The sequence below is a fragment of the Centroberyx affinis genome, unplaced genomic scaffold, assembly GCF_046629955.1.
Source record: "Centroberyx affinis isolate AG114_WGS23_722 - 3 ecotype Tasmania unplaced genomic scaffold, CSIRO-AGI_Caff_v1 ptg005392l_1, whole genome shotgun sequence".
In the NCBI taxonomy this organism is placed as follows: Eukaryota; Metazoa; Chordata; class Actinopteri; order Beryciformes; family Berycidae; genus Centroberyx; species Centroberyx affinis.
In genome coordinates, this window is record NW_027282697.1 from 44,176 (window position 1) to 70,456 (window position 26,281).

A 26,281-nucleotide genomic window follows, 5' to 3' on the forward strand; every position below is an offset into this window, starting at 1 on the left:
GCATACAAATGTTTGTATTGCTGTGGTTCATCGTGACCATGCACTGACCTGCGTTGGTGGTGTGTTAGGTGTGTGTGTGCCGGTCGCTCCATGTCTGAGTCCATGTCGTTGTCGTCGTCCTCTTCCGAATCCTCGTCGTCGTCCGAGTGCAGATCCTGAATTATCGACTGCAGCGGACCCAGCACTGTGTGTGTGTGTGTGTGTGTGTGTGTGTGTGTGTGTGTGTGTGTGTGTGTGTGTGTGTGTGTGTGTGAGAGAGAGAGAGAAAACGTGACAAGAGTTTTAGTTTTTGAATTAAGTGCAAGAAAAACATCATGCACAAAGCAGCCGATCATGCTGTGCAGTGGGAGTGATGGTGAGATGGTCCGGTGGGGGTTTGTGGCCGGACCCCGGAGGATCCCATGCTGCAGTAACCTGGAGGTTAGGAAACGGTTGCTGGTTCCGTCCCAGTAAGGCTGGGGACACGCTACACTGGAGAGCGCGCACGTTAACGACTGGCATTCGCAGAGAAACACATTCAGGGAACTCACTCACTCAACTCAACTCAACTCTGGTTTCTTGAAATCTCATAAAATGCGGACGATGTCTTAAAATGCAAATATGTGCTTTGAGCATGAAATGAGAAAAACATGTTTCCCCACCGTGAAAGTGAAGCAGACACGACTTGAAACAGGTAGCAGTCTGACACAGAAATAGTGCAGTGGAAAGGAACTGACCACAACTACGACTGATACCAAAAAGATTTTAAAAGTTTTAATTTTTAGCTCAAGTTTTTCTTATTTACCCTGACCAAAGCCTTTCCCTAACTTTAACCAAACTGTTTTAGTTGCCTAACCATAACCTTAATCCTAACCATAATCTTGATCCTAACCTTAACCAAAGTTGTTTCAGATGCCTAAACGTAACCGTTAGGCCAGTGATTCTCAACCTTTTTCATATCAGGGACCCTAATTTAGTCCACATTAGAGCCACGGACCCCCATTTGCTAAGATATTTAGCAAATATCTACAATCATATCTACAATATTTTTATTGTTAGATATGATTTTGTCCAGAATTCCATGACTATCTGTATTGTAGGTAGAGAGATAACAGAGAAACTATGATCAAAATAGTCATTCTTCTACATTCTATAATTGTGTTAACTTCTTGTAAATGAAATAATGCTGAAGTTGAGGTACCCCCTGGAACCCCCTCAAGGACCCCTGGTGGTCCCCAGACCCGTCGTTGAGAACCACTGCTCTACAGGATGACGTCAGGATTTGTCCAGGTTCAAGTCATACAAATGAAACAATTTTAAAGAGCAACTAAACACCCAAACTGGTCTTTGGTGCCAGGTGATGTCACCTTCTATAGAGTACAACAGGTGGTGACATCACCTGGCACCAAAGATCAGCCTATAGCAGATGGCAATTTCAGTAGCATGCTCTTTTAACCTTAACACAGCTTTGGTATAGTTGGCCTAAAAGTTGCTGAGTGTGTCCCCAGCCTTAGAGATCATAAGGAGCAACAGGAAACATGTTACTGGATCAGGACTGATGGGAGTTCTGAGCTGGTGACTGGAGGGTAACTGGTATCACATCCAAGATACGATACCAACCCCTGCTGACGGGACCGCAAGCAGGGAGATGCATGAGTTCTCATGCAAAGTAGACAAAAGTTGAAAAATATTCTCCATGCAGATGTGACTGGGGTGGGGTGGGGTGGAGTGGGGTGGGGTGGGGGTGGGGCGTGGCGGGTAGGCGTGAATGAGGCGTCCAATCAGAAGGCCTCATGGGTCTCGGTGGAACTTGTTACCTGTGTGGGTGGCGGCAGGAATAGCCACCCTTTTCCTGATGACGAAGTCCACCACTGCGTCCACATAAAATGCAAACACACAAGCAGAGGTCACCCTCAACGCAAGCAAGCAGCTCGAGGCCGGGCTTCCCCCACAAAGCCTCTTCACTCATGTTTCTAGTTTTCTGCATGTGATTATTCAGATGATGTTTTTTGGCGTGACGGTAATTAAAGAACCAGGTGAACAGGAATCACCGTGGAAACATATGCAAAATTTTGCCAATGCTATTGCTAAATGCAGTGGTGGAAAGTAACTAAGTACATTTACTACAAGTACTGTACTTTACTACAAGTACAATTTTGAGGTACTTGTACTTTACTTGAGTATTTCCATTTTATGCTACTTTGTACTTATACTCCACTACATTTTAGAGGGAAATATTGTACTTTTTACTCCATTACATTTATTTCACAGCTATAGTTACTAGTTACTTTTCAGATCAATAATTTATATTTAAAACATTTGATCATCTTTATAAAATAACTATAAAATAGCATTGTTATAGATTAGACTACCCAAAAGTATAGCTAAATTGTTAAGATTAGCTTCACGTTGACAACTTTAAAATGCTGCTTACATGTACATGTATGTCAATAAATCAGTATTAATATTCCAATAATTTATGAAAAATATAACTCTCTAAATGGGTACAGTTTGCATAATGAGTACGTTTACTTTGATACTCTAAATACATTTTGCTGCCAATACTTATGTACTTTTACTTAAGATTTTGAATGCAGGACTTTTACTTGTAATGGAGTATCTTTACATTGTTGTATTGCTACTTTTACTGAAGTAAAAGATCTCAGTACTTCTTCCACCACTGGCTAAATGACTGGCAGTCATTTAAGAGGCTGAGGCTATGTTTCAAATTTTGGGCAGTATCATCCTTAATTAAGAATTGCTAATTTGAACTGATTTGTTTACTGACTTCAGTAAGAACTACAAACATAGAACACTGGCCCCCACAGCTCCCATTCATTTAGCTTTGGCAGTATCTATTTCAGTCCTAATTAATGGAGAAGCAAACAATGCATTCTAGATTCAAGAGAATTTTCTGTTGCATTAAGGAGGAAAAACAAAACAAAACAGGAATTAACCTTTAACACCAAGTAAATCTTTGCTAGAAAGTCAGTCAATGTTACAAAGTTGATTTGAGTGTGAAAAATGTCTCTGGGAAACTCAACCCCTTCTAATTTGAGATGAGTTTTTTTCCCATCATTTTTTTTTTTGTTCTGATCACAACCCTGCAGATTCCTTTTTGACCAAACTATGAGCAACGAGCCATCCACTTCCTGCATTCAAATCTGGATTTAATCATAATCAAAATATTTCTGCCCTTCTGGATGTGTTAATGTAGCGTTAAGCAAGTCAAGTGACTATGAATTTCCATTTCCTTTCTGAACTGAAGTTTCTTTTGGAGGACAAAGCTCTGTCATTTTCAGCAGGACTTTTCTCTGCAGTGACATTTATCTCTGCTCTGTCTCAACAGATGGTTTGGGTTGTTTTAATGCTGCCAAACAAATCTGGACTGGAAAGAGGAGTTCCATATGAACCATCAGCTACACCAGACCTTTATATCATTTCTGACCGAGTAAGACAATTAAACATACTGTCAAGTGTAACAGGTGTGTGTGTGTGTGTGTGTGTGTGTGTGTGTGTATGTGCACCAACCAATTACCTTGCCGTTTGTGATGCGTGGGAGCAAAGCCTGAACTGGAGCTGGAACTGGCTGGACTGGGCTGTTCTGACTGGGAGGAAGAAGAGAGACAAACAGGGAGGAGGAGGAGAGAGAAAAGAGAGAGATGAAACAGATTAGGCTTTTGACCGATATGGTTTTTGAAGGCCGATACCAGCATAGCAGTATAGCTTGAAGCTGCTGCTAGCCAATATTTTGTGCAGATATTTGATGTCTTTATATGTGACCATTTGCATGCCAAAAAAACAGTAAATATTCAGTGTTTGGTGGAAAAGCATCTGAAACAGCATTTAGACCATCAAACTCTCCACTGAAACCAAGGATGATTATAACAAAAACTACAACAATGCATGCATACTTGTGTGGAATCTGATCAAAGTCTCTCATTAAAATCAATTCAAGTCAAGGGCTTCCCATAGACAACCAGTGTAGTATTGATCAATTCCTTAATCGATATGTAATCAATCAAACTGCATCATATCCACTGACTGGACACATCTAATATTAAAAAAATAATAAAAAGCCAATATTCACGAACCAATTTTGTCACGGTCAACTATTTAGTGCATGGTCTAAAAAAAATATATTCAAGTATTCAGTGAATGTGCAATTTACAGATTTACAAGCAGATGATATATATGTGTCCATTGCTTCTCTAAGTTGCAGTGAACTGATTGTTAGAGTGCCACCTACAGGAGCGGAGGCTTACTAAAAAGAAAAAGGAAAAAGAAACCTGCTCTCCTGTAAAATAACGGGGGTCACGATTACAGATATCAGAATTTGCAGGATCGATTCTGAATAAAAAAAAAACAAACTGATCTATTGGTGTATTGAGGTTTTACACCCGGCCCTAATAGTCTAGAGCAGTGATTCTCAACCTTTTTCATATCCAGGACCCCTAATTTAATCCACAAGTAAGAGCCACGGACCCCTATTTGATGAGATTTTGTCTCTCCGACCAAAAACTGAGAATATTTTTATTGTTAGATATGATTTTGTCCAGAACTCCATGACTATCTATATTGTAGGTAGAGAGATAACAGATAAACTATGATCAAAACAGTCATTCTTCTACATTCTCTGATTGTGTTAACTCTTGTAAATGAAATAATGGTGAAGTTTAACAATTCATCAATTTGCTGGGGACCCCCTGGAGGACCCCTGGTGGTCCCTGGGACCCCACGTTGAGAACCGCTGGTCTAGAGACTCATGTCCTGCCCATGTCTGACAAAAAAAAAAAAAACACATCCTGCTAGAGTCGCTCTCCTCCTGGCATCATCTGAAAAAGCCTGCCTGGTTAAACCTCCGACTGCAGAGCCAGGCCAGCCTCACCGCCGGGCTCCTGCTCTAAATCGAGTTTCCCATAAATCACCGAGCCTAATGACGTGCCACACACATGGCTCTCCCATTAACCCGGGCTAAACTGCAACCACAGGACAAACACGGCATTGAAACCTAAGTGTGCTGACCACATTTAGCGCGGTTGGCAGAAAATCCGACATCGTTATTCATCTCGCGGTACAAAGATCTCGGATAGAAAAAAAAACAACTTTCAGCAACGCATGAAATGAAAAGACTGCAATCCGAGACTAGGCCTTTATTATTAGTGGTAGTTGTGTATTAGTAAGGCTTCATACAGTAAAAAGGGAAGAATAAGTAATAGCTACATTCGAATATTGAAGGGATCATTACTGTATATGTTGCAACCATAGAAGAAGCTGCCATAGCTGCATTAATGAAGAGTAGGTGACAGTTTTCTGGCCAGGCTGCCAGGGCAACAATATTCTCAATCACACGCAAGTACACACACACACACACACACACACACACACACACCTTTCCTCCATACAGTACCAAATCCTGCCCTTTTAAGATGGACCTGCCTAGATACAGCTGTAAAACTGAACAAGACCATCAGAAAATTCACAGCAAATCCACTGAACATTTCTCATTTGTATCTATTGGATCAAGTTAGAACTAAGCAGATCTAACAAGTTCTACCACAGCAACATGTGAAATGAGGGTCTCCGGCAAATTCACTTAATCCCATTTGGGGAGGGGCCCGAAAAGGAAATTCGAAGGAGCCATTAAAGTTAATCGGAATTAATTTGTTTACGTTTCCTCCCCCGGCGGACCGCAGCAGGGACCGGCTCGGACCAAACTCCCGAGCAATACCCGACTCCCAGAACGTTTCGGCTCTTTGGTCAGTGATTTATGAGGCTAGTGGGGAAGGTTTCCCCGGCTGATAAGGCTGATGGTCAGTCTTCTAAATCCACCGGCTGTAAAGAAAACCACAGGAGAAAAAAAAACCCCACAGATGCCAGATGAGGCAGAGCAAACTCGGTCCTTGAGGTGGAAAATGCAACTAATCGACTGGAGGATCTGCAGGTGATGGATCTAGCTGGACTTCTGTTTCTGCTGTGTTGGATTCAGCAGGGAAGAAGTGCAGAAGTGAAAGAAAGTAAAAAAAATCAGATCCAGTCAGTGTCTTCCACCTCTGATATGATGCAGTTTGATTGATTACTTATTTATTGTAGAATTGATCAGTACTACACTGGTTGTCCATGGGAAGCCCTCAACTGGATTGACTCAAACACAACATTTTGATTGGACAAGTACACATTAATACATATTATTATTATTATCCTGGGCTTCAATGGAGAGTTTTATTGCACCATGGTGTGCCAGGCTTTTCCACCCTAACAATAAAATTCAAAAGCCACATATATAGCCACAGAAATAATAAATGGCACTGAATGGATAAAAATGACAGTTAAAAGAAATTTTCTAATAAATTTCCCTCTCTTATTGTGTATAAAATATATTCTAGTCCAGCGGTTCTCAACGTGGGGTCCGGGGACCACCAGGGGTCCCTTGAGGGGGTTCCAGGGGGTCCACAGAAAATTGATGAATTGTTAAACTTCAGCTTTATTTCATTTACAAGAAGTTAATGATTATTTTGATCATAGTTTCTCTGTTATCTCTCTACCTACAATACAGATAGTCATGGAATTCTGGACAAAATCATATCTGACAATAAATATGTTCTCAGATTTGGGTCCGAGAGACAAAATCTCATCAAATAGGGGTCTGTGGCTCTAATGTGGACTAAATTAGGGGTCCTGGATATGAAAAAGGTTGAGAATCACTGTTCTAGTCCAATCTAGGCACTAGGAAGAAAAATATCACTGGTGGTTTTGATTCAAATGAGCTCAATGAAGGTCTCTGGAGAAAATTTAATGAAATGTATGTTCTATTTCCCCTTAAAACTTAAAACATAACCACGTTTGAAATCATCCCTTTTAGGTGCTCTGTTTGAGAGCCAAGTCTGCAGCATGTGGAAAGAAGACACGCCATCATGGATGTTTTCTTTCTTTCCGTTTCTCTGTCTCTGGAGGATTTTATAGCCTGCTTGTCTGTCTGAGATCAAATGCCTGGTCAGAGCCCTTTGGTTGTAAATCACAGTGGAGTCTCTTAGCGTTTAGAGGAGCAGCTCAGGACGTAAAAAAACCAACCCAGACAATAAAGACTATCAGCACTTGTGGAGAGAAACACTGAAACAGTCATCTGCTTTGGAGAATCACTCTCTAAGCCCTTTTCCTTGAATGCCAATTCAACTAAAATATAACTTACAGAAACTTGCAGTCACCCTTTCTATCTTGATAATATCAAACTATGATTCAGTTCTCCAGGCCTGTAAGTGGGAAGCCATTTTCAAAAGATTGCACGCACCCTGCCAGCTGTCTGCACACTAAGAAAAGAAACTGAGGCTGCAATGAGAATCATTATGTACTTCACGTTTTACCAATGAACTATGGTCCTAGTATGGGGAGGGGGGGGCGCTGCTCTGTGGCAACCTGTCGTGTTTTAAAGAATTTCCCTACGGGGACAATAAAGTCAGTAGTATAATCCAATTAACGTCCTTTTGAAAATCTACCATTAGTGTTCAAATCATTACCGACCTCCGTGTTGTAAAACTCCCATCAAATCACACAGCAGAGGTGGAACCACATGGCCCGGCGTTACTCGTGACCATGCGGCTTGGCAGAGATAAGGCCGCAAACACACAAGCGGTCCAATGCATACATCAATCAAAATCAAACCAAGTAAACAGTTTGATTTTCTTTCAGTCTTGGTTTTTGGATCATAAATGCGCTTTCATGTGGCTGATGCAAGCGTGAAATTTTCAGTGAGTGAGACAGTCAAGAGGCTGGATCACCAGGATCAAACTACAGTAACTGGCCTGAAGAGCCTTTCTAGCAACATCAAAGCAAAGCCAGTGACAAAGCTGCGAGAAAACACACTAAAGCTAGTGTAGCCTGGAAACCCGAGGCTGCAAGCTAAACAAAACAAAACATATTGAATTTTTAAGACGTTAAACTTCACAATTATGGCATCAGGACAACACTACCATATATTTTTTCTGCTCTAAGGCGCCAGGGTTTCTGGACTCCGAACAGAGCGGTGGGTCTAGAGCTGCAACGATTAATCGATTAATCGATTAGTTGTCAACTATTAAATTAATCGCCAACTATTTTGATAATCGATTAATCGGTTTCCAGCTTCTTAAATGTGAATATTTTCTGGTTTCTTTACTCCTCTATGACAGTAAACTGAATATCTTTGGGTTGTGGACAAAACAAGACATTTGAGGACGTCATCTTGGGCTTTGGGAAACACTGATCCACATTTTTCACCATTTTCTGACATTTTATAGACCAAACAACTAATCGATTAATCGAGAAAATAATCGACAGATTAATCGACAATGAAAATAATCGTTAGTTGCAGCCCTAGGTGGGTCCAAATCCCACTTTGTGACGAGCAGTTTCGATACTCGTTTAATTGCCTATGATTCCAGATTTTTCAGACGAGCTGGACTGAGCCACAGTGGCACCTACGTGTAAGAAATCTCCCTTGGTATCCCAAAACCGCGATGCTTTAGGGCTGCGGAGGACGGGCAGGGACTTCCATTCAGTTTGTGGAGGCGTGCGAGCCGTCACAAATCAGGGGCGAGATAATCGCATCTCCGACGACGGGGATGCAGCCACTTCATCTGCGGCCAAGTCTGCGAGCGTGAGCTCTTTCTTCCCCCGAGGCACCGACACCGCATCCTTGTTGCGATTTATGAGCTTTCTCCCCCCCCCCCCACATCTAAAAAGCCTGGTTTGAAGGGGAGGGGAGACACAGAGATGACTTAGTATCAAAGTGAGCAGAGTAGAGAGAGTGCCAGTGTAGAGAGAGAGAGAGAGAGAGAGAGAAATTGCTCGCTTATTTGTGCTAATTTGATGTTTTCAGCTGAAGGAATTTTGTTTTTTATCATACATTATGAGCATAGATTGGTTGGGTCTTTCTGACAAACTGCCATAACAAAGAGTGAGAAAGTAAAGTCCACTTGGATCTTGGTATGCAACAGAGACTAAACAGGAGGCCACTGCAAACCAGAGAGTTGCCCGAGAATTACAAAAAAAGAAAAAAAATTGTGGTGAGAAGAGAGACAGAGAGGGGAGGAGGGATTTTCAGAAGAAGAGACATGAGAGAAAAAGAGAGAACTAAGGACAAAAGGCAGAGCAACTTCAATGGCCGTCACCTCCCGCCAACTAACAACACACAGCTGGTCTATTGGTTTATGGGACAGCTTCTTCAGAGTGCCATAAATCTCGCCAGCGTTCTGTTTTAGGGCTTTTGTCCCGCTTTGCTCAAAGCCACCAAAGCAGTCCTCTTCAAGGACGATAAACAGTCTTTAGTAGTAGTTTGCTCGCATCAATCGGGTCTCTTCTCTTGCCGCTCGACGGCCAAAAAAAAACAAGAGACAAATGTGCCGGCGGACTCGGCCGAGCTGGCCAAAACTTTTCGGGGTTTGCTTGCCTGATCCAGCGGGGGCTGAACAAACAACATAACTTTAATGTGAGTTAAGAAGCCTTTCAGTTTGACATTGTGGGTCAGTTCAAACAAAAGGCGACTCGTTTAAACAGAAATGTCGTGGTACGCAAACCACAAACGTACCGTAAATGTGCCAGCCCTTTGTCACTCCTGTTACAGTGAAGCTGTTTCTACAACAAGGTGGCAAATGTCAAACTCTGCACACTTATCTTTATTGGGTCCATACTAGGGCTGAACAATTAATCGAAATCTTATCGAAATCGCATTATGGCCTACTGCAGGAGGCGCAATATTTGTTAAAGGTGAAATGTGTCAAAATACCATTTTAAATGAAATATTGTGGTGCTGCAGAGATGTCCTGGCCTACACATCATATTCTACAGACTTAAGAAAACATCTTTGTTTGGTACAGATCCCCGCAAAAATCACACCATAATCATTTTAATACGTTTTTCAATGAAAATGAGAATAATGATGTAAAAATGATCACATTCCCTCTAATATCACAAATCATATCGCAATTGCAATATCAGTCAAAATAATCGCAATTAGATATTTTTTCAGAATCGTTAAGCCCTACCGTCAAGCATTGAGAGTGTGTTAGTAGTAATAATCTATGGAAGTATAATAGTCATTAGCTCATTAGATTATTCTAGTTCGACACTCAAGTGCCTGAAAAAGAGATACTGGGTGCTTCCTCCAGTCTCATGCTTTTGTACTGATATGCATGATCTCTCTATTATAGTTTTGTTTTTTTTGCAATTTGTATGTAGAATTGTGTTATGTTGCTATTTATTTGCATAAAAAAATACTTTGATAGAAACCTGACTACAATGCATGACTCTGTGATCCTGTGGATTCCTATACATCAGGGCTAAAGTTTAAACAAACTCGCACAGGTGACAAATCACTCAGCCTGTGCCCACATCCTGATGCCTGAACACCCGGCCGGCTCAAAACAAGCTTCCCATGCGAACACGCCAGCCTTGCTTTCCCCTTCGTGTCATCACCTACTCCACACACTTCCTCCCTTCTGCTGTTTCTGGCCCGCGCCACTCGGTGGAAACGCCGACATCAAACACGCGGTCACATGAGAAGTGTGAGGGGCCGCTGTGTCGGCTGGCCCGGGCCGCTCGGCCACCAGGGTTGCTAGCCCGGGGAGAACGAAGCACCTGGCATTCGTCTCCACTTGTCCCGCGGCCCACATCCCCATTTACAACCGAGTGAGTCCACCCCCCACCACCCCCCCACCCCCCCCCCACCTCCCTTATGGGAACGCCGGCCGACCATAAAGATGCAGACACTAAAATGCATTTACATACAGAACATACAAAAGCGCACACACAGGACACAGTTTCTGCTAGTGCTAGTCGCCTGTAAGTGATAATTCCCCCGCCTAACCAAGCAGCCTCTAAAAGAGAAAGACACAAAGAACCGAGTCAAAGCATTACGTAAGCATGTGAGTGTAGGAATGAACGTACCACGGGTATAAAAGAAAACCGCTAAAAGCACGGGGAGTTAGACAATGAACCTTTCTGTCACAACTGCATAAGGTTCGCCCTTTTTTCTTCTTACAAGCAAGCTGAAAGATTAAAGGGGGAACTCTATGCTATTCATTGCCTCCTCTCCCCATTCTCCTCAGGTGTTGTAAAACCATAAATCTTCCTTGTCTACTATTTGGCTTTAAAACAGCCCTTCTTTATGGGGAGGTTCTCCACCAAATGTGTGAGGACCTGGCAACCCAGAAAAAAAAAAAAAAAAAAAGCCAGCCTATTCTTGAAAAGGTCTACTGGTGAGTTTTTCTCATCCTACAGTTCAATCACTTCAAACACAAAACGCCATGTATTTACAGAATATAAATCCTGCATCCAAGTACTTTAAACCATTTCTGGCTTGTGACAATACTCAGTTTCATAGCCACTAAGCCAAAAATTAGGTGACAGAATTTCAGTGAGTGTTGTCTACTTCCTGCTTGGCCACCCAGATAAAACGCAGCTGAACACCCACCGGGTTTATTGGTGCCCACCCCTTCTCCCGATCCCCCCCCCCCCCCCCATCCAGTCCCCTAGAGCCCACCAGACCTCCGTTAAAGGGGATTCTCTCCCTGTTGGTCATTTGATTTTATAGCCCTTCCATGCTGAGGAAGGACTGACCACCAACAGATCCCCCCCCCCCCCCCCCCCCCGTCTTAAAAACAGAACTGGATATCCTCCCACCAGCCCCGGCTTTTCCCAGCAAAGCACCCCGATGGCTCAAACCATCAAACCAGGAAATCTAACAAGCTACAATTGTCAGATAGCTGCTTCTTTAACCTCCATGAAATCAGCTTCCATCCTGTACCGATCATTCAGGCAAAAATTCTTTCATCCTCGCACGCACCACAACAACCGTATTATATCCCATATAAAAAGGTGCTCCACTTACATCTGATTTGGTGGACATGTCCTCCATGTCAGAGTCGTTGGGGTCCACCAGCTCCTGGAATGGCGGAAGTGTTGGCGCTTTCCGGCGCTCGGCCTCTTCGCCGTCCGGCCGCAACTTGCCCGGCCGCGTCTGCGATCTGTCCTTCAACAGTTTCTTATCCGAGTGCTGGGCGTCCGGCCCCGACGTCTGCTTCCCCGATAAATCCACAAATCCCTTTTTACGCTTTTTGGTCAAATGGTCGTCGCCATCGGGGGCGGACAGGCGCTTGTTGAGCCCCGGCCCGTGGGAGATCCCCTCAGTCCGGTGCTCCTTGGACAAAGACTTGGGCTCCTTGAAGCCCATCTTAGGATTTATATCTCGAAGTGGCTGGTTCTCTTTGGGTTTCCTGGAGGATTCTTTGGGGGCTTTGCTGGGCTCCCAGCCACAGTCTCTGAAGGCACTTTTGGGCTCTTTCAAGTCTTTTGGAGGCTTCTCTTTGTGGTCCTTGGAGGGTTTGTGGAGTTTGGAGAAGCTGCTGCTGTTGGTGCTGGTGGTTATGGGGGTGGTGAGGAGGGTGGTACTGCTGCCTTTGGAGCCGTCCTGTGGATCAAAGCGAACAAATGAAAAAGATGCAACATTACAGGAACATATCCTAAATCAGTGATTCTCAACCTTTTTCAAATCAAGGACCCCTAATTTAATACACATTAGGGCCACAGACCCCGCTTTGATGAGATTTTGTTTTTCTGACCCAAATCTGTTCTTGTTAGATATGATTTTGTCCAGAATTCCATGACTATCTCTATTGTAGGTAGAGAGATAACAGTGAAACCGTGATCAAAATAGTCATTCTTCTACATTCTCTCATTGTATTAACTTGTAAATGAAAGAATGGTGAAGTTTAACAACTCATCATTTTGCCGGGGACCCCCTGGAACCCACTCAAGGACCCCTGGTGGTCCCTGGACCCCACGTTGAGAACCACTGTCCTAAATGATAAAGGACTGAGCAATAAGCAGGGTTTTGGTTCGGTTTTCTTATTTATTCTTATTTATCACGGTCTAAATCATAGCTTATGAGCTACATGATAGCATGTTGACAAGCGTGGTCAGGGTGGGCTGGAGTCATCCAGGAAAAAGGCCAAGAAACTCTTCCCAACTTTTAGGGAGTTGGAAGCTAAATTACACAGAACCTCACAAGATGACAGGGAAAAAAAATGTAGCTCAAAGGATTATGGTTAAAGGAAGAGGGAAATCCCACTTCAGGTCAGTGATAGGGCGAGTGCATAATTAGCCAGTGTGAAATGCTGGTGTCTGAGGATGACATGGGGTTGTAGAGTTGTGATAATAGATGACTGAAGCAGGTGGGGAGTGTAAGTACCAAAAATAAGTCACTGATCCAAAACAATTCTTAGGATATGAAAAATGCAGCTTGAGTAGTAACAGGGTGGCAATTTTGGTTCGCATCCTATCTTCTCAAACCTTTCTCTGCGTTCAAACTTTGCATGTGAATGAATGAAGAGCAGAAAACATTAGAGTTGCAACGATTAATCGATTAGTTGTCAACTGTTAAATTAATCGCCAACTATTTTGATAATCGATTCATCGGTTTGAGTAATTTTTTTAAGAAAAATACGTAAAAATTCTCTGATTCCAGCTTCTTAAATGTGAATATTTTCTGGTTTCTTTACTCCTCTATGACAGTAAACTGAATATCTTTGGGTTGTGGACAAAACAAGACATTTGAGGACGTCATCTCGGGCTTTGGGAAACACTGATCCACATTTTTCACCATTTTCTGACATTTTATAGACCAATCGATTAATCGAGAAAATAATCGACAGATTAATTGCCAATGAAAATAATCGTTAGTTGCAGCCCTAGAAAACATGTTTATTGTTTGATTATATCATTACCTTGTGGTTCATGTTGCGTTTGTTGAATTTGTACTGCACTTTAAACTTCATGTAGAACATCTCAAATATTCTCCAAACAGCAAAGTGAACAAAACCTAAGCAGCTCGGACGCATGGCCAAACGAGCATTAATCCTCAGCCTTTTACAAAAGAGAAAACTCGCCCGCCACCCTGCAGTTTTGGCATTACCATCTGTGGAAAAGAGGTCCATTCTTATAGACGAGAACCTAAAAAGGGTGTTCCCGGTCTCCATCGACGGGCTTAAAGAGCAAACTCGGGGACTTCTTTTGTCCGGCGGTGTCGGGTGGGGGCGGCGGGGCCTTTTCAACCGCCGCACATGTGCAATCTTAAAAGTGGCGCGAGGGGGGGCTTTGTGGAGATAGAAGAGGAAATGCGCTCGTTCTAAACGACGGGGGTCGTTTGTCCCGGGGTCGCACCTCCAGCCCCCTTGTCAATATTTCATCAACGCAGTAAACCCATTAAAGCGGTCTAGACGGCGAGGTGTGTTACGACTCAACCGGCCCTAAAAACCTCTCGTTTCGTCCATCTCCCCGTGACCCCGGGACCTCGTGGATGGTAAAGCTGCCGGCGCTACTCTAAACTGCAGCTTGCTCCTCCGACCCGGCAAACTTTCTACTCGGTTCCCCTCGACATAAAAAAAAGCCGTTTATCTCCCAGAGTTTTAGTGCTCTGGAAGTGACACACGGCGTCTATACGGCCGTCATCGTTTAACTGATCACAAAAGCGGCACCTTTGTAACAAACCTTTCAGCTCAGGTTAGTAGGTGACCCAAGTACATGTAAATCTATGAAGAGGCTATAACAATAAATACCTAGAATAGAACTGAAGGCACATAAATACACACAAACGGCTGCAGCTCATGGCGAAATTTGTACTTTCTAGGAAGGCATTCTTTTCAAGTATACTAGAGCAGTGGTTCTCAACCTTTTTCATATCAAGGACCCCTAATTTAGTCCACATTAGAGCCACGGACCCCCATTTGGACAGTCCACCATTGAGATTTTGTCTCTCCAACCCAAATCTGAGAATATTTTTATTGTTAGATTTGATTTTGTCCAGAATTCCATGACTATCTGTATTGTAGGTAGAGAGATAACAGAGAAACTATGATCAAAACAGTCATTCTTCTACATTCTCTAATTGTCTTAACTTCTTGTAAATGAAGTTTAATGATTCATCAATTTGCTGGGGACCCCCTGGGACCCCCTCAAGGACCCCTGGGGGTCCCCGGACCCCACGTTGAGAACCAATGTACTAGAGAACTGGATTATTCAGCCTAATGACAGTATGGTAGAGAACGGTACGGTAGTTTGGTAATAGGTAGGATGAAAAGTATACAGTGTCTAAAACCTCTAGTCACATACTTATGTTGATTATAGGAAAACATTATTTGTTGGAATTCCAAACTAAAAAAAAAAACATATATGTACAGGAAAAGAGCAATACGTTAGCTTGCCGTAATACAATGGCAGGCAATGATGCTAGAATAGCTGTGTGTGTGTGTGTGTGTGTGTGTGTGTGACCCCCTGCTCCAAAAGTAATTCATCACACACAGTCTGTTTAGATTGGAAACTGTTTCCATGTGCAACGGGCCTCTCCTAACCTGGCTCTTAAATGACACCCATTTAAAAAAAAGGGGACTAAAAATAACACATAATGGAAGCAACATGCCAGTTTATTGACATACATGATTTAATACTGTGCTGCAAAATGCCTCAAAACACCTATCTGTGGCATAGTAGAGATCGATGTTTTGCTTTGAGCCCCATCTTTCATGTCTCTCTCCATTGAATGCCATCTAATAAAGCAGAAATACATGACAGTAATCTTCTACGAGACTGTATTGTATGAAAATTCTGCCATGCACATGCCGTTTTGTTACTTAAATCAAAATTATCGGTGTCTACAAACCCACTGGTAGATAGAGATGCAGAGCAAGTCTAAGAATAAGTGCATGTGCCTGTGCGGCAGCCAAGATATATTCCTGCTTAAGCCAAAGTTGAATGTCTTTGAAATCCATGGAGTTTAAATACCTTGGACATCTTTGAACCTGCCAAATATGTGGGGATTAGGGCCCGGAGACTTTGAAGGGGTAAAAAGAAGAAAAAAAAAACACTCTCTGGGGTGGGTGGGGGGAAGCAAGAGTGGAGAGAGAGAGGGAGAGGCAGCAGAGGGGATTGTTTTAGCTCCAGGCTGTACCTGGAAAACTCAGACTGACCTTTGACCCGTGGAAGCTCTTGCTCTTCTTTGGGTCGGAGAGGGCGGACGTCAGCGAGCTGTTGGGGAGCGTGGGCAGCTTCAGGTGCTGGCCAAACAGGGAGGTAGAGCCCTCCTGCATTACCATCACCTGCCAGAGGAACAGCAAGACACAAGGCAACATGATGAGAGGCTTCTTTGGTTTAGGCTATTCTTCGGTTTACACATTCCAATGTCATTTCAATGACTAACCAAATACAGAACTCTTTAATAAATCAGTTTGTTAGTGACAAACACAAGCGTTTTCCAGCAGAACATCACTTATTCAGGCCTAACCCACAATAAAATATGCAGTGATGCAACAATATTCAAGATTTTTTATGTTTTCTTTTATGCTGCCCACAATGAAACCTGCATAAACTGCAAATTACACTCTTCCAATGTCTCTATTCCCAACATATTCAGATTAAAACCAATGTAACTTACAAAAACTAAAATTCTTGGCTATTTCAAGTGGTCCAGTATGAGCTAAGAGTAGGTTTTTGTTAGACTGAAGGAAGACTTAAGACGGCTAATGGATTAGCGCATTGCCATCTTCAATGCCAAGAGCAGCAAATGTCTACAAAGCGCACATTCAAACACCTAAAATTGCCTGTTATTGCTGGAATCCCTTGCAGCCATTACATGGCTAGTATGATGGCCAGAATGTGCTAGTAAAGGAAAGACAACACAGCTGCTTCAATGGGCCTATATGTGAGTGTAGGCTTGCGGTGTAGCGGGGTGCATGAGGATGAAGAACCCAGCCAGGAAAAAAGTGTACATATAAGTTATGGTCAATGCATATGCCTGATAAGCATGTTTCACCCGTTGCCGCCCCAAGAAATGTCAGAAATCTTACTTTTGAGTCTCCTGAACTTCGTTTGTGAGGATCCCGCTGCTGTTAAGAACAGAGAGACAGCATGACTCAGACAGTGATCACATACAGCTGAGCTCTATAACATCCTAACCGGACCAAAGGAATTCAGCTTTGCCAAAGAGTCGCTCTTTAATTAAACCGTGTGCCTGTTGCCAAAACCATTCACTTCCTCTGAAAACCCTCTAAGCCGATGCACGGTTCGTGGATGTCGTCATGCACAAAGCAATAAATCATCGGTGTGCTGCTGGAATAAGGAGGAGCGCGGCACGCCGGGAGAAGAAATATCTTCATGACATTGTACATTGTACGGCACCAAGGCCATGCACCTTTAAGTAATGAGAATCTCCCCCTGACAACTAGGAATGCGGGTTTCGACATGGTCTATGTAAGCACTTGAGTCTTCCTCGAGGCTAAGGAGGGGGTGGAGGGGAAAGTAAATACAGAGCACTTAGCTCCAGTCATAAAACCTCCAGACTGCAGGGGTCCTCTGGCCGGGGGCCAACAGACCGCCTGCACCCGACACTGAGGTAGCAGCCGGAGGTAAACCGATACCAGTTTATCACAAATGTTAAAGAGTATGAGTACTTTATTGAGCAGATCGGCCGATACGTGTACCGATCCAAACACTACAGTAATTCATGCTGCCTAGTATGGGCCTTTATTGTGTTTATTCATTTGATCAGATCAAATGATGATGAATGATTAACGAGAAAATAGGCTACATAACATACTTTTTTTTTTTTTAACACGGGTCATAATATTATTCATTGTTGGACTCTCAAAAACGGCTTATTCAGAATAAGTTAACAGACAAACTAATAAAACAGAATGGCATTTATCCTGTATAGCCAATAGCTGCTCTGACTATGAACTTCACAAATAGCAGCATTTCCCATTTCAGGAGGCATTTTTCCTCCCGCCAGAAAAGTTTTATATTGCGCCAAAGCTCATGTCATCAAAGTCCTGATATCACGACACCTTCATGTGCCAACTGAAGTACTGAGGGGATCGAGATACTACAGACACCACTGGTGCGGCTCTGGTAGCCACATACAACCGAACCGGGCTCAGATCAGTTCACCAAAGTTATTAACCATCATAGCTTAAGCCCTCTTGTCGGTCCACAGGTGTGACTGGCATGAGCAGGATGACGCTCTATATCAGTTAAGGTCCAGGCCATTCTGTCACTTAGATGTCTTTGAGGACTTTCATCCCATCCTGTCAACAAAACTCTATCCCTTGGACTAAGAATTTCAAATGCATCTAAGACTACAGAACAAGTCAGCTACTCGTTTACAAAAAATCTTAGTACTATATAACACTATGGACTATTAATACAGCTATTTGAGCAGCTGTGGGGAACAAATGACTGCCTGGTTGTTCTTTTTTAGAGGTATACATCATGATAGACTACCAAAATTGTACAATATTGAATTAGATTTGATTCATTAATGATCTAATATCTATGAGTTTGTACCCTGCTTTATGCACGCAGAAGTTAGAGAAGCATCAAACAACTACTATTGAGTTTTTCATACTATACTGTTCATACTGTTATTTATCTGTTATTTATACTGTTATTTATCTTAGCACACTCATACTACCCCTTACAGTTTATTCTATTTATATACTCAGCGTATTCATACCACTTTCTTCATACTGTTCATTCTGTTCATACTGTATATACACCATACTGCATATACTATATATATTATTATATACATCTTGCATTCAAATATCTTGCATACTCATAGCCACTGTTCTACTGTTGATACTGTTGATACTGTATATATATCTTAGCATATTCATACTACCCTTACAGCTTATTCTATTTATATATTGTACATATGCACATTACATTGCACTGCACTTACAGCTTCTTTTGCACTTCTGGTTAGATGCTAAACTGCATTTCGTTGTCTTAGTACTTAGTACTCTGTGCAATGACAATAAAGTTGAATCTAATCTAATCTAATCTAATCTAATCTTAAGAAAGGCATTAAAACCAAGTAAACTGGCCCAGTGGATACAGTAGAAGACTGTGGTTGTACCAGACAGCTGGAAAAGAGCATGGAGCTCAGTCAGCTTTCTCTGAAGGTTAAAAACGAGTTGTTCCTGCTTCAGGAGCCGCAGCACAAGCCGTCTGCGTCGCATTAAGAAACGTCACTCACTCTCCACAGCTCCCCTGCTCCCACCTCTAGATGCCCCCCCGGCCCCCTTCCCTCCTCCTACCCCTCCGGCTTTCAGCAGCTTCTTCCGAAACTCCTCCGTCGGGTTGTTGAAGGTGAGCTTCTCGCAGCGCAGGTGATTGACGGGCGGGTGGCCGTCCAGGTGGAGGAACAGGTCGTAGTCGAAGCGAACTTTCTTGGGTTCTTCCTGAGGGCGGCGGTGGTCCGCCCATAGAGGGAAAACAGAAACAGTCAGAATCTCAGTCTGTCAGGACTTCGCCATCCTCTCCTCTTTTTATCGATACCATTACATTGCGTGACACACAGTCCATTTTCATTCCCTTTTCTCTCACGAAAGTTCAACCTTAGCTGAAAGTACAAACATGGACTCAAGCAGAGGTGAAAGTATTTAGTGAAACATTAATTTTTACTTTGTTAAAAAAAAAAAAAAAAAAATTCAATATAGTTTGTGGGTTGCTCCGAAGAATAGTTAAATGTACCTTATTTCTGAAGTAAACTTCAATGGGCAAGATGAAGCCGGCGTATCCAGACTCCTCCACTTTGTAGGGTGGATCCTTGCACACTGCAATGAAAGAGAAAATTAGCTATTCACTTGGATTATAGAAAGAAAAAGCCATCAACCTTCAGATCAAGGTGACTGACGAACATAAAACCTGGCACAATGTGAGCAAATTAATTCAAGTTCTATAAAAGTGCAAAGCTGCTGCCGTCACCCCGATCACTCTTGAGCGTGTGTGAGCAGTGGGTGTGTATTAGCGGTGTGCTTTCATGAACGCTAACCCTCCATAATCAAGACCGTTTTATTATGACATTTAACGTTGGTGAAAACTGAAGCCTAGCCCTAATAAACACCATCCACAGACAGACCCGAGTCTGAAAGTAGCTCACTTTGCCTATAAAAATCAGGGGCGAGAAAAAAAATTGCATGAAAGCATATCTGACTTTGCTCTTTTGCTCCAGAAAGTCCTTCACAGTGTGAAACCCGTCGCTGCCAGTGAACGTACCGAGCCGCTGAAGCTGGAGCTCTGCCCCTCATGGGATCTCATTAAGGACAAGTCCCATTACCATCGCCCCATCTTGACGCGTCAATATAAAAAAAAATTGTGCAGCTTAAATTAGAGCCAGAGATCTCAAAGCTTGGGCTCTCCGTCTCGTCTTCCCCAGCAGGCCTTTTTCCAGACAAACAACATGTAGGCTACTGGAGCTCAGGTGCTGCTCCCTGGAGATGTTTGTTTTCCGGCCTTCATCCCTTAGGACTTTGCAGAACTAGTACCAATTAAGTCTGTGTCTGTTGTGAATGTGTTTGCGGCTAAAAAAAGACGCCTTGTCCTCACAATTCTTACCTTTCGTTCATTTTTAGATAAAAACACTCAAAAAAATTAATCTATTTGGCAACTGGACGGTTACACTGCCGATCACAACTTGGCATCGCTGGCTGAAAGGAGCCTGATGGTGCCTGGGTGATTTAAAAGCCATTTCATGTTTAATTGAAGTCTTGAAGGGAAGTATAATTTAATTTATAGCTAATTATTCATTAGGATGGGACCAATATGGATCTTTGAAGGCTGGCAATGACACAGAAATCTATAGACCATTTTTTTAGACCATTTTAAACCATTTATCTTTAAATTCATTCAAGTACTTAAGTTTCCCCAAGTAAACAACATTCTCAGATGCTCCTGTCGGATTCATAAGCAACCAGAGTGAAACTTGAATATGAAAATGCCAGGATTTTATTTAGCTCCTTGCGATGACAAGAATTTGTGTGAAAAATGCCTTCTCCTTTTGCTGATCTAGGATCCTCTCCAAACACATGATCACACAAGTATCACTCTTAGAATGGCCGTTTGTTCATCACTTTTGGGAGTTAAAAGAGGAATTTTCTTTGAGCTGGTGAAGAAAAAAAAATATGTGCCAGTGATTTTTTAAGCATTGCCATATCTTGCCTTGAAAACCTGTGTTCCCGGAGACGCCAGAGAACTTGGAAGCATCCCAAAGTCATCCTCAGCACCGACAAAGGCCTTGGCACCTCTGCTACCATCACCACAGGAAGCCACGGTCTCTCAAATTACCACCCCCCCCCCCCCCCCCATCATCAGGGAGTAGGGCCTGACTGACGGGCCGGGTCGGCTACGCTGGGGTCGACCTCACCGCTGGGGCCACGGCGTCCAGAACCCAATCATAAGGCTGAACAAATATTATGGGTCATGGCTAATTGTTGCGACTGGGTCAGGTTCAATTACACACAGCTAAAAAAAGACTCCATTCACCGCAAGTGTCTTTATGTGAAGGAGATGTGCATCATATGTATCTGGATGATGGCAGCACCTCTATAGCCTGCTGTTTTATCAACCGTTTAAAAAAAAAACCAAACCCCAAATACTGGCTTTATTAATACATGAACTAAAAGTCTATCTTTCCGTCCATAGACACGTGAAGTAACAGTTACAAAGAGAGGAAAACAAGAGAAATGAACCCAGCAAATTTTTTTGGCCGTGGTTCAGCGGTTCAGGTTGAAAAGGTCGCTGTTATATGAAGGAGCGTCTGAGAGGCAGAGATGCACGGCACACTCATTGACCTGCAACAGAAAACTTCCCCTCGTACCCCCCCACCCCCCACCCCACCCCCCCTCCTCTTAACCTCCCCCTTGGTTTAAACCGAGATGCCAATCATAGAACAATGCCAGTCACAATGTATTTGCCCTTTTCCGAGGAGACCGGTTTGTAATGAGGCCGAGCCAGACGACGGGGCCTCGGCCTTAAAAACAAAAGGAGAAGTTTTGGAGAAAATAAAATTCTTGAGAGTCTTTGCGGCTCGGATTTGAACTCTTCTATCATAATGGAACCACTCATCTCACCGTCATCCAACAAATGACTAGCATTTGTACCGGAAACGTCTAACTCGACCACTTTATTAGATGCAAAAAAAACCCTCCAAATTCATTTCAAGAGAACAACCGATATTCCTGAAAGCGATGAATAAAATAACCCCCATTATCTATCCATTTACCCACTGCAGCCCAGTTTCAATGATTTAAATGTACAATAGAGACTCTCAGCAAGCAAATGCCTCCGATGAAGTCGATGTATAAAAAGGAAAAAAGCTTCATCTCTACCTTTATGGGTAGCAGCTCCACAGGCAACGGTGACATTCAGAGGAAATAGAGCAGTAGAGGGCTGGTAACTGACTGGTCAAGACTAGAGTTGACGATTAATCGATTAGTTGTCAACTGTTAAATTAATCGCCAACTATTTTGATAATCGATTCATCGGTTTGAGTAATTTTTTAAGAAAAATAAGTCAAAATTCTCTGATTCCAGCTTCTTAAATGTGAATATTTTCTGGTTTCTTTCCTCCTCTATGACAGTAAACTGAATATCTTTGGGTTGTGGACAAAACAAGACATTTGAGGACGTCATCTTGGGCTTTGGGAAACACTGATCCACATTTTTCACCATTTTCTGACATTTTATAGACCAAACAACTAATCGATCAATGGAGAAAATAATCGACAGATTAATCGACAATGAAAATAATTGTTAGTTGCAGCCCTAGGAGGAAACTCTTCTGCAGCCAGCACTGCTTTTACTACACAATAATAAGGTCTGCAAGTCAGCATAACGGTGAAAAAAAACAAAAACAGTTCCGAGTATCTCACTGTCCGAATGGTTTGAGCTCTGCTACCTTTTTAAAAAAACGCATTCAATCCAATGAAGCCCAAGCTTTTTAATGGAGCTTTTCACTTTTCAGCAAATCAAGGTCTTCGGTGGTGACTCAGCGGGTCGCTACGATGTCCACGACTCGGCTACTGCCATTAGAAGCACCGGATATTAAAACAACAACCACTGAGCACCTGAAAAGAAATGCTAACGAGCAACGGTGCCCCGGTGAGCATTCTTTAAAAGGAATAGTCCACCCAAAAATGAAAACTCTGTCATCATCTACTCACCCTCATGCCAAATGAAACACAGGTGAAATGTGTTAGTCCATATAACACACAGGGAGGCTGCAGCACAACTTGGTAGCAGCCTTCTCCAAAACAACTGAAGTCAATGGGGACCTGTTCTTTAGAGCTCCAAAACAAAAACAGCCAAACAATCACACTGCGAATAGAAAGACCTATACACCATGATTTGTTGCAAATCAATCAGCTGTAGTTAAGATTTGCACTAAATGATGGTGTAAATATACTGTAGGTCTTTTTGGAACTCTGAAGAACTGGTCCCCACTGACTTCAGTTGTTTTGGAGAAGGCTGCTATGGAGTTGTGCTGCAGCCTCCCTGTGTGTTATATGGACAAACTTCACCTGTGTTTCAACTGGCATGAGGGGGAGGAGATGATGACAGGGTTTTCATTTTTGGGTGAACTATTCCTTTAAATCAGATGTCCCAGGCTGTGATGAGATGATTTGAATCACTTCCTCAATAAACACAGATATTCCTCACATTCCCTGGTTATGTTCGCTCTTAAAAGGGAAATGTAGTGAAAAACTGAAATTAGTGTATTGGTCTACAGCAGCAGCACATCCACTCTAATGCACACTTCCTGAAACAAACTGCATAGTAGTCTTGAAAACATTCAGTAGTCCTACTATGAGCTGCTCTGCCTACAGTGGGTGGTGATTAGTGCCTCAGCTGAATGAACAGTCCCTAAAACACAACCTCACACCGGTCTCCACGGTCCACACGGGAACCCCCCGCCGACCCGACCCACCTCGCGCTAATTAAGCTAAGAACGAGACCCCCAGAACACAACACGAGGTCGGGACTAATCTCCTGAGATTAAAGACGAGATCGCGAAGAAACATCCGAGTTTGTTTTGCGAGTCGCCTCGCTGGGTGAGAGAGGAGCAACAGGTGGCAGGTTGAGGTTGGAGGTTTAGGGCTGGGGAGGATGTTCAGGCCTACGCATCAGATCTGATCAGATTGGTTTTCTGATAATTGATCTCATACACGGTCTGACCCTGGGCCCACCACTGACCTGTGAAGACGATCCTACAACAGGCAGAGATTACAGCAAAAATGCTAATCTCAGCATTTTATTCATTTATTTATTTATTTATGGTTTATTTGATAGGGACAGATACAATATACATAGACAAACTGAGAACAGCTATCCAATCCAAGTATCATAGTGTTTATAGTGGATGCTAATTTGCAACACCCGTCCATAGAAGGGCTTTTGTGAGAATAAGAGATTAAAACAGTGAGGTAAAAAGAAGATAAGATAGAGCACAAAAAAAAGGAAAAAAAGGTAAACTGAGTACAACAAGATACCATAAAACACACATTTAGTAGTAACATAACTACAGAAAACTAGACATGAGTACAAGTTTGTTGCTGAATTAACCAGGATTTGGTAACTCTCTTAAAAGTGGTGAAGTTTTTCAACAGTGTGTGTTTTAAAAGTGTAGCAGATTTGTAGCAGATTTCAAGAGTGTGTGTTTGTGTGACTCACACACACACACACACACACACACACACAGAAGGCCTTCATGTGGTGCTCCACACAGCTAATGAATGCACCAACACTAATGCCATCTAAAACGCACTTAATATTTGCCCCCATTAACGTTTTATTGCCTTGACTGAAAACATAGATGGCGAAATTAGTATTTGCCAATTGGCATAATGAGAAAAAGATTCTCAGACACAACTCTACATACAAATTGTAAAAAAAATATAAATATATATAATAGAGAGATCATGCATATCAGTACAAAAGCCTGAGACCGGAGGAAGCACCCAGTATCTCTTTTTCAGGCACTTGAGTGTCCAACTAGAATAAACTAATGAGCTAATGACTATTATACTACCATAGATTATTACTAACACACTCTCAATGCTTGACAGCTTGTTTTATTTTTTTCAGACTGCATCAACAAGAAGTTTGAAAGCCAGCTTGAGTGTATAACAGCACCCAAAATGAATCTACAACAAAAGTATATACCTAAAAATACACCAAAATAGACCATCTTAAGTATTTTTCCCATCACATTTTTAGGATTTCAGTGTCACTGCTGTCACACTGTGACCGGGCCAAGCTCTCGTTTATAAGACCGATCTACCACCACCGAGCAAGAAGTGTCAAGAGTGGGGAAAAACACTGACAGGGGCTCATTTCTCACAAACAACCAGGCAAAGAAGAGATGATGGGGGGGGGGGATGACAAGAAATTATACATCACTCCTCTAAGTGAGCCACACCATATGTGCATCCTAGGCTAAACCCACATAGGTGTGAAGCCACACCCACCTCAAGGGACAAACCACAGATGGGAAGGAGGAGGGGGAGGAGGAGGAGGAGTGGGGGGGGGTTAAACAAAACGGGGATGCTCCGTGTTCCTGATGCCAGAGGCGTCATGGTAGCAGGTCTCAGACAAACAACACACCACCTCCCTCGAGATTCACCGTGTGTGTGTGTGTGTGTGTGTGTTCGATATGACATTTGCTGCTGCGTCTTCTCGAGATGTCTTTTCCGAAAATCCCCCCCCCCCGATTACAAAATGCGTCTCCCATGTGTAAGTGTGTACTGCCGATGCTACTGGTTGACATTCTGCTACTGAAAAACATACAAGTGTTATAAAATTGTGTATTTTGTACACAACATATAGGCAAGAGAGATCAGTCCTCAGCATCAGCTAACAAATTTCATATTGGCACAGCGCTACTTAAAAAGGACAATTCCAGCATGATTTGAGGTTTTGCTCATTTTTTTTTTACATTTTCCTTCCCTTTAATGTTGTGAGTGTTGTGTTGTGATTAATTGTGACAGTTTTTTTTACATGCATGTGCTACGCTTAAAGGAATAGTTCACCCAAAAATGAAAATTCTGTGGCCAGTTGAAACACAGGTGACCAGAATTTTCATTTTTGGGTGAACTATTCCTTTAAATGAAGCAGTTTAATTTGGTCAGTAGAGGTAATCCATCACTGTGAATGAGGGGCCGCCAATTGCTGCCTTTGTGAGGTTGCATAAGGACGCTAATATCAGGCTAAAAAGGAAGAAAGAAAGAAGATTCGATCGCTGTTTGATCGACACTGAACATAAGGAATACTTGAAATTGTGAAAGTGATGAATTAATACGGACAAACTTGTGGCCCCATGTGCCTGTTCTGGACCTCTTAGCCATGGAAAAATGAATAATCCTGGATTTCGAAAGCTAAAGAATGTCTCAACTAGGACAGTTTTGTGTTAGCCTATGTGTCAACACCAGCATGGAAGAGAG

At 42.6% G+C, this 26,281-nt stretch overlaps 1 protein-coding gene across 2 annotated transcripts in view; it reads right to left on the reverse strand.

Moving 5' to 3' along the window:
• mllt3 (MLLT3 super elongation complex subunit) overlaps nt 1-26,281 on the reverse strand; it is a 54,736-nt gene that overhangs the window by 8,160 nt on the left and 20,295 nt on the right. For both annotated transcript variants that reach the window (XM_071546713.1, XM_071546715.1), the window contains exons 3-9: nt 19,537-19,619; nt 19,101-19,244; nt 16,851-16,889; nt 15,975-16,103; nt 11,843-12,421; nt 3,518-3,587; nt 49-184 (exon numbers count right to left, since the gene is read on the reverse strand). In XM_071546713.1, the coding sequence (XP_071402814.1) occupies nt 49-184; nt 3,518-3,587; nt 11,843-12,421; nt 15,975-16,103; nt 16,851-16,889; nt 19,101-19,244; nt 19,537-19,619 (1,180 nt within the window). The remainder of the gene's footprint in view (nt 1-48; nt 185-3,517; nt 3,588-11,842; nt 12,422-15,974; nt 16,104-16,850; nt 16,890-19,100; nt 19,245-19,536; nt 19,620-26,281) is intronic.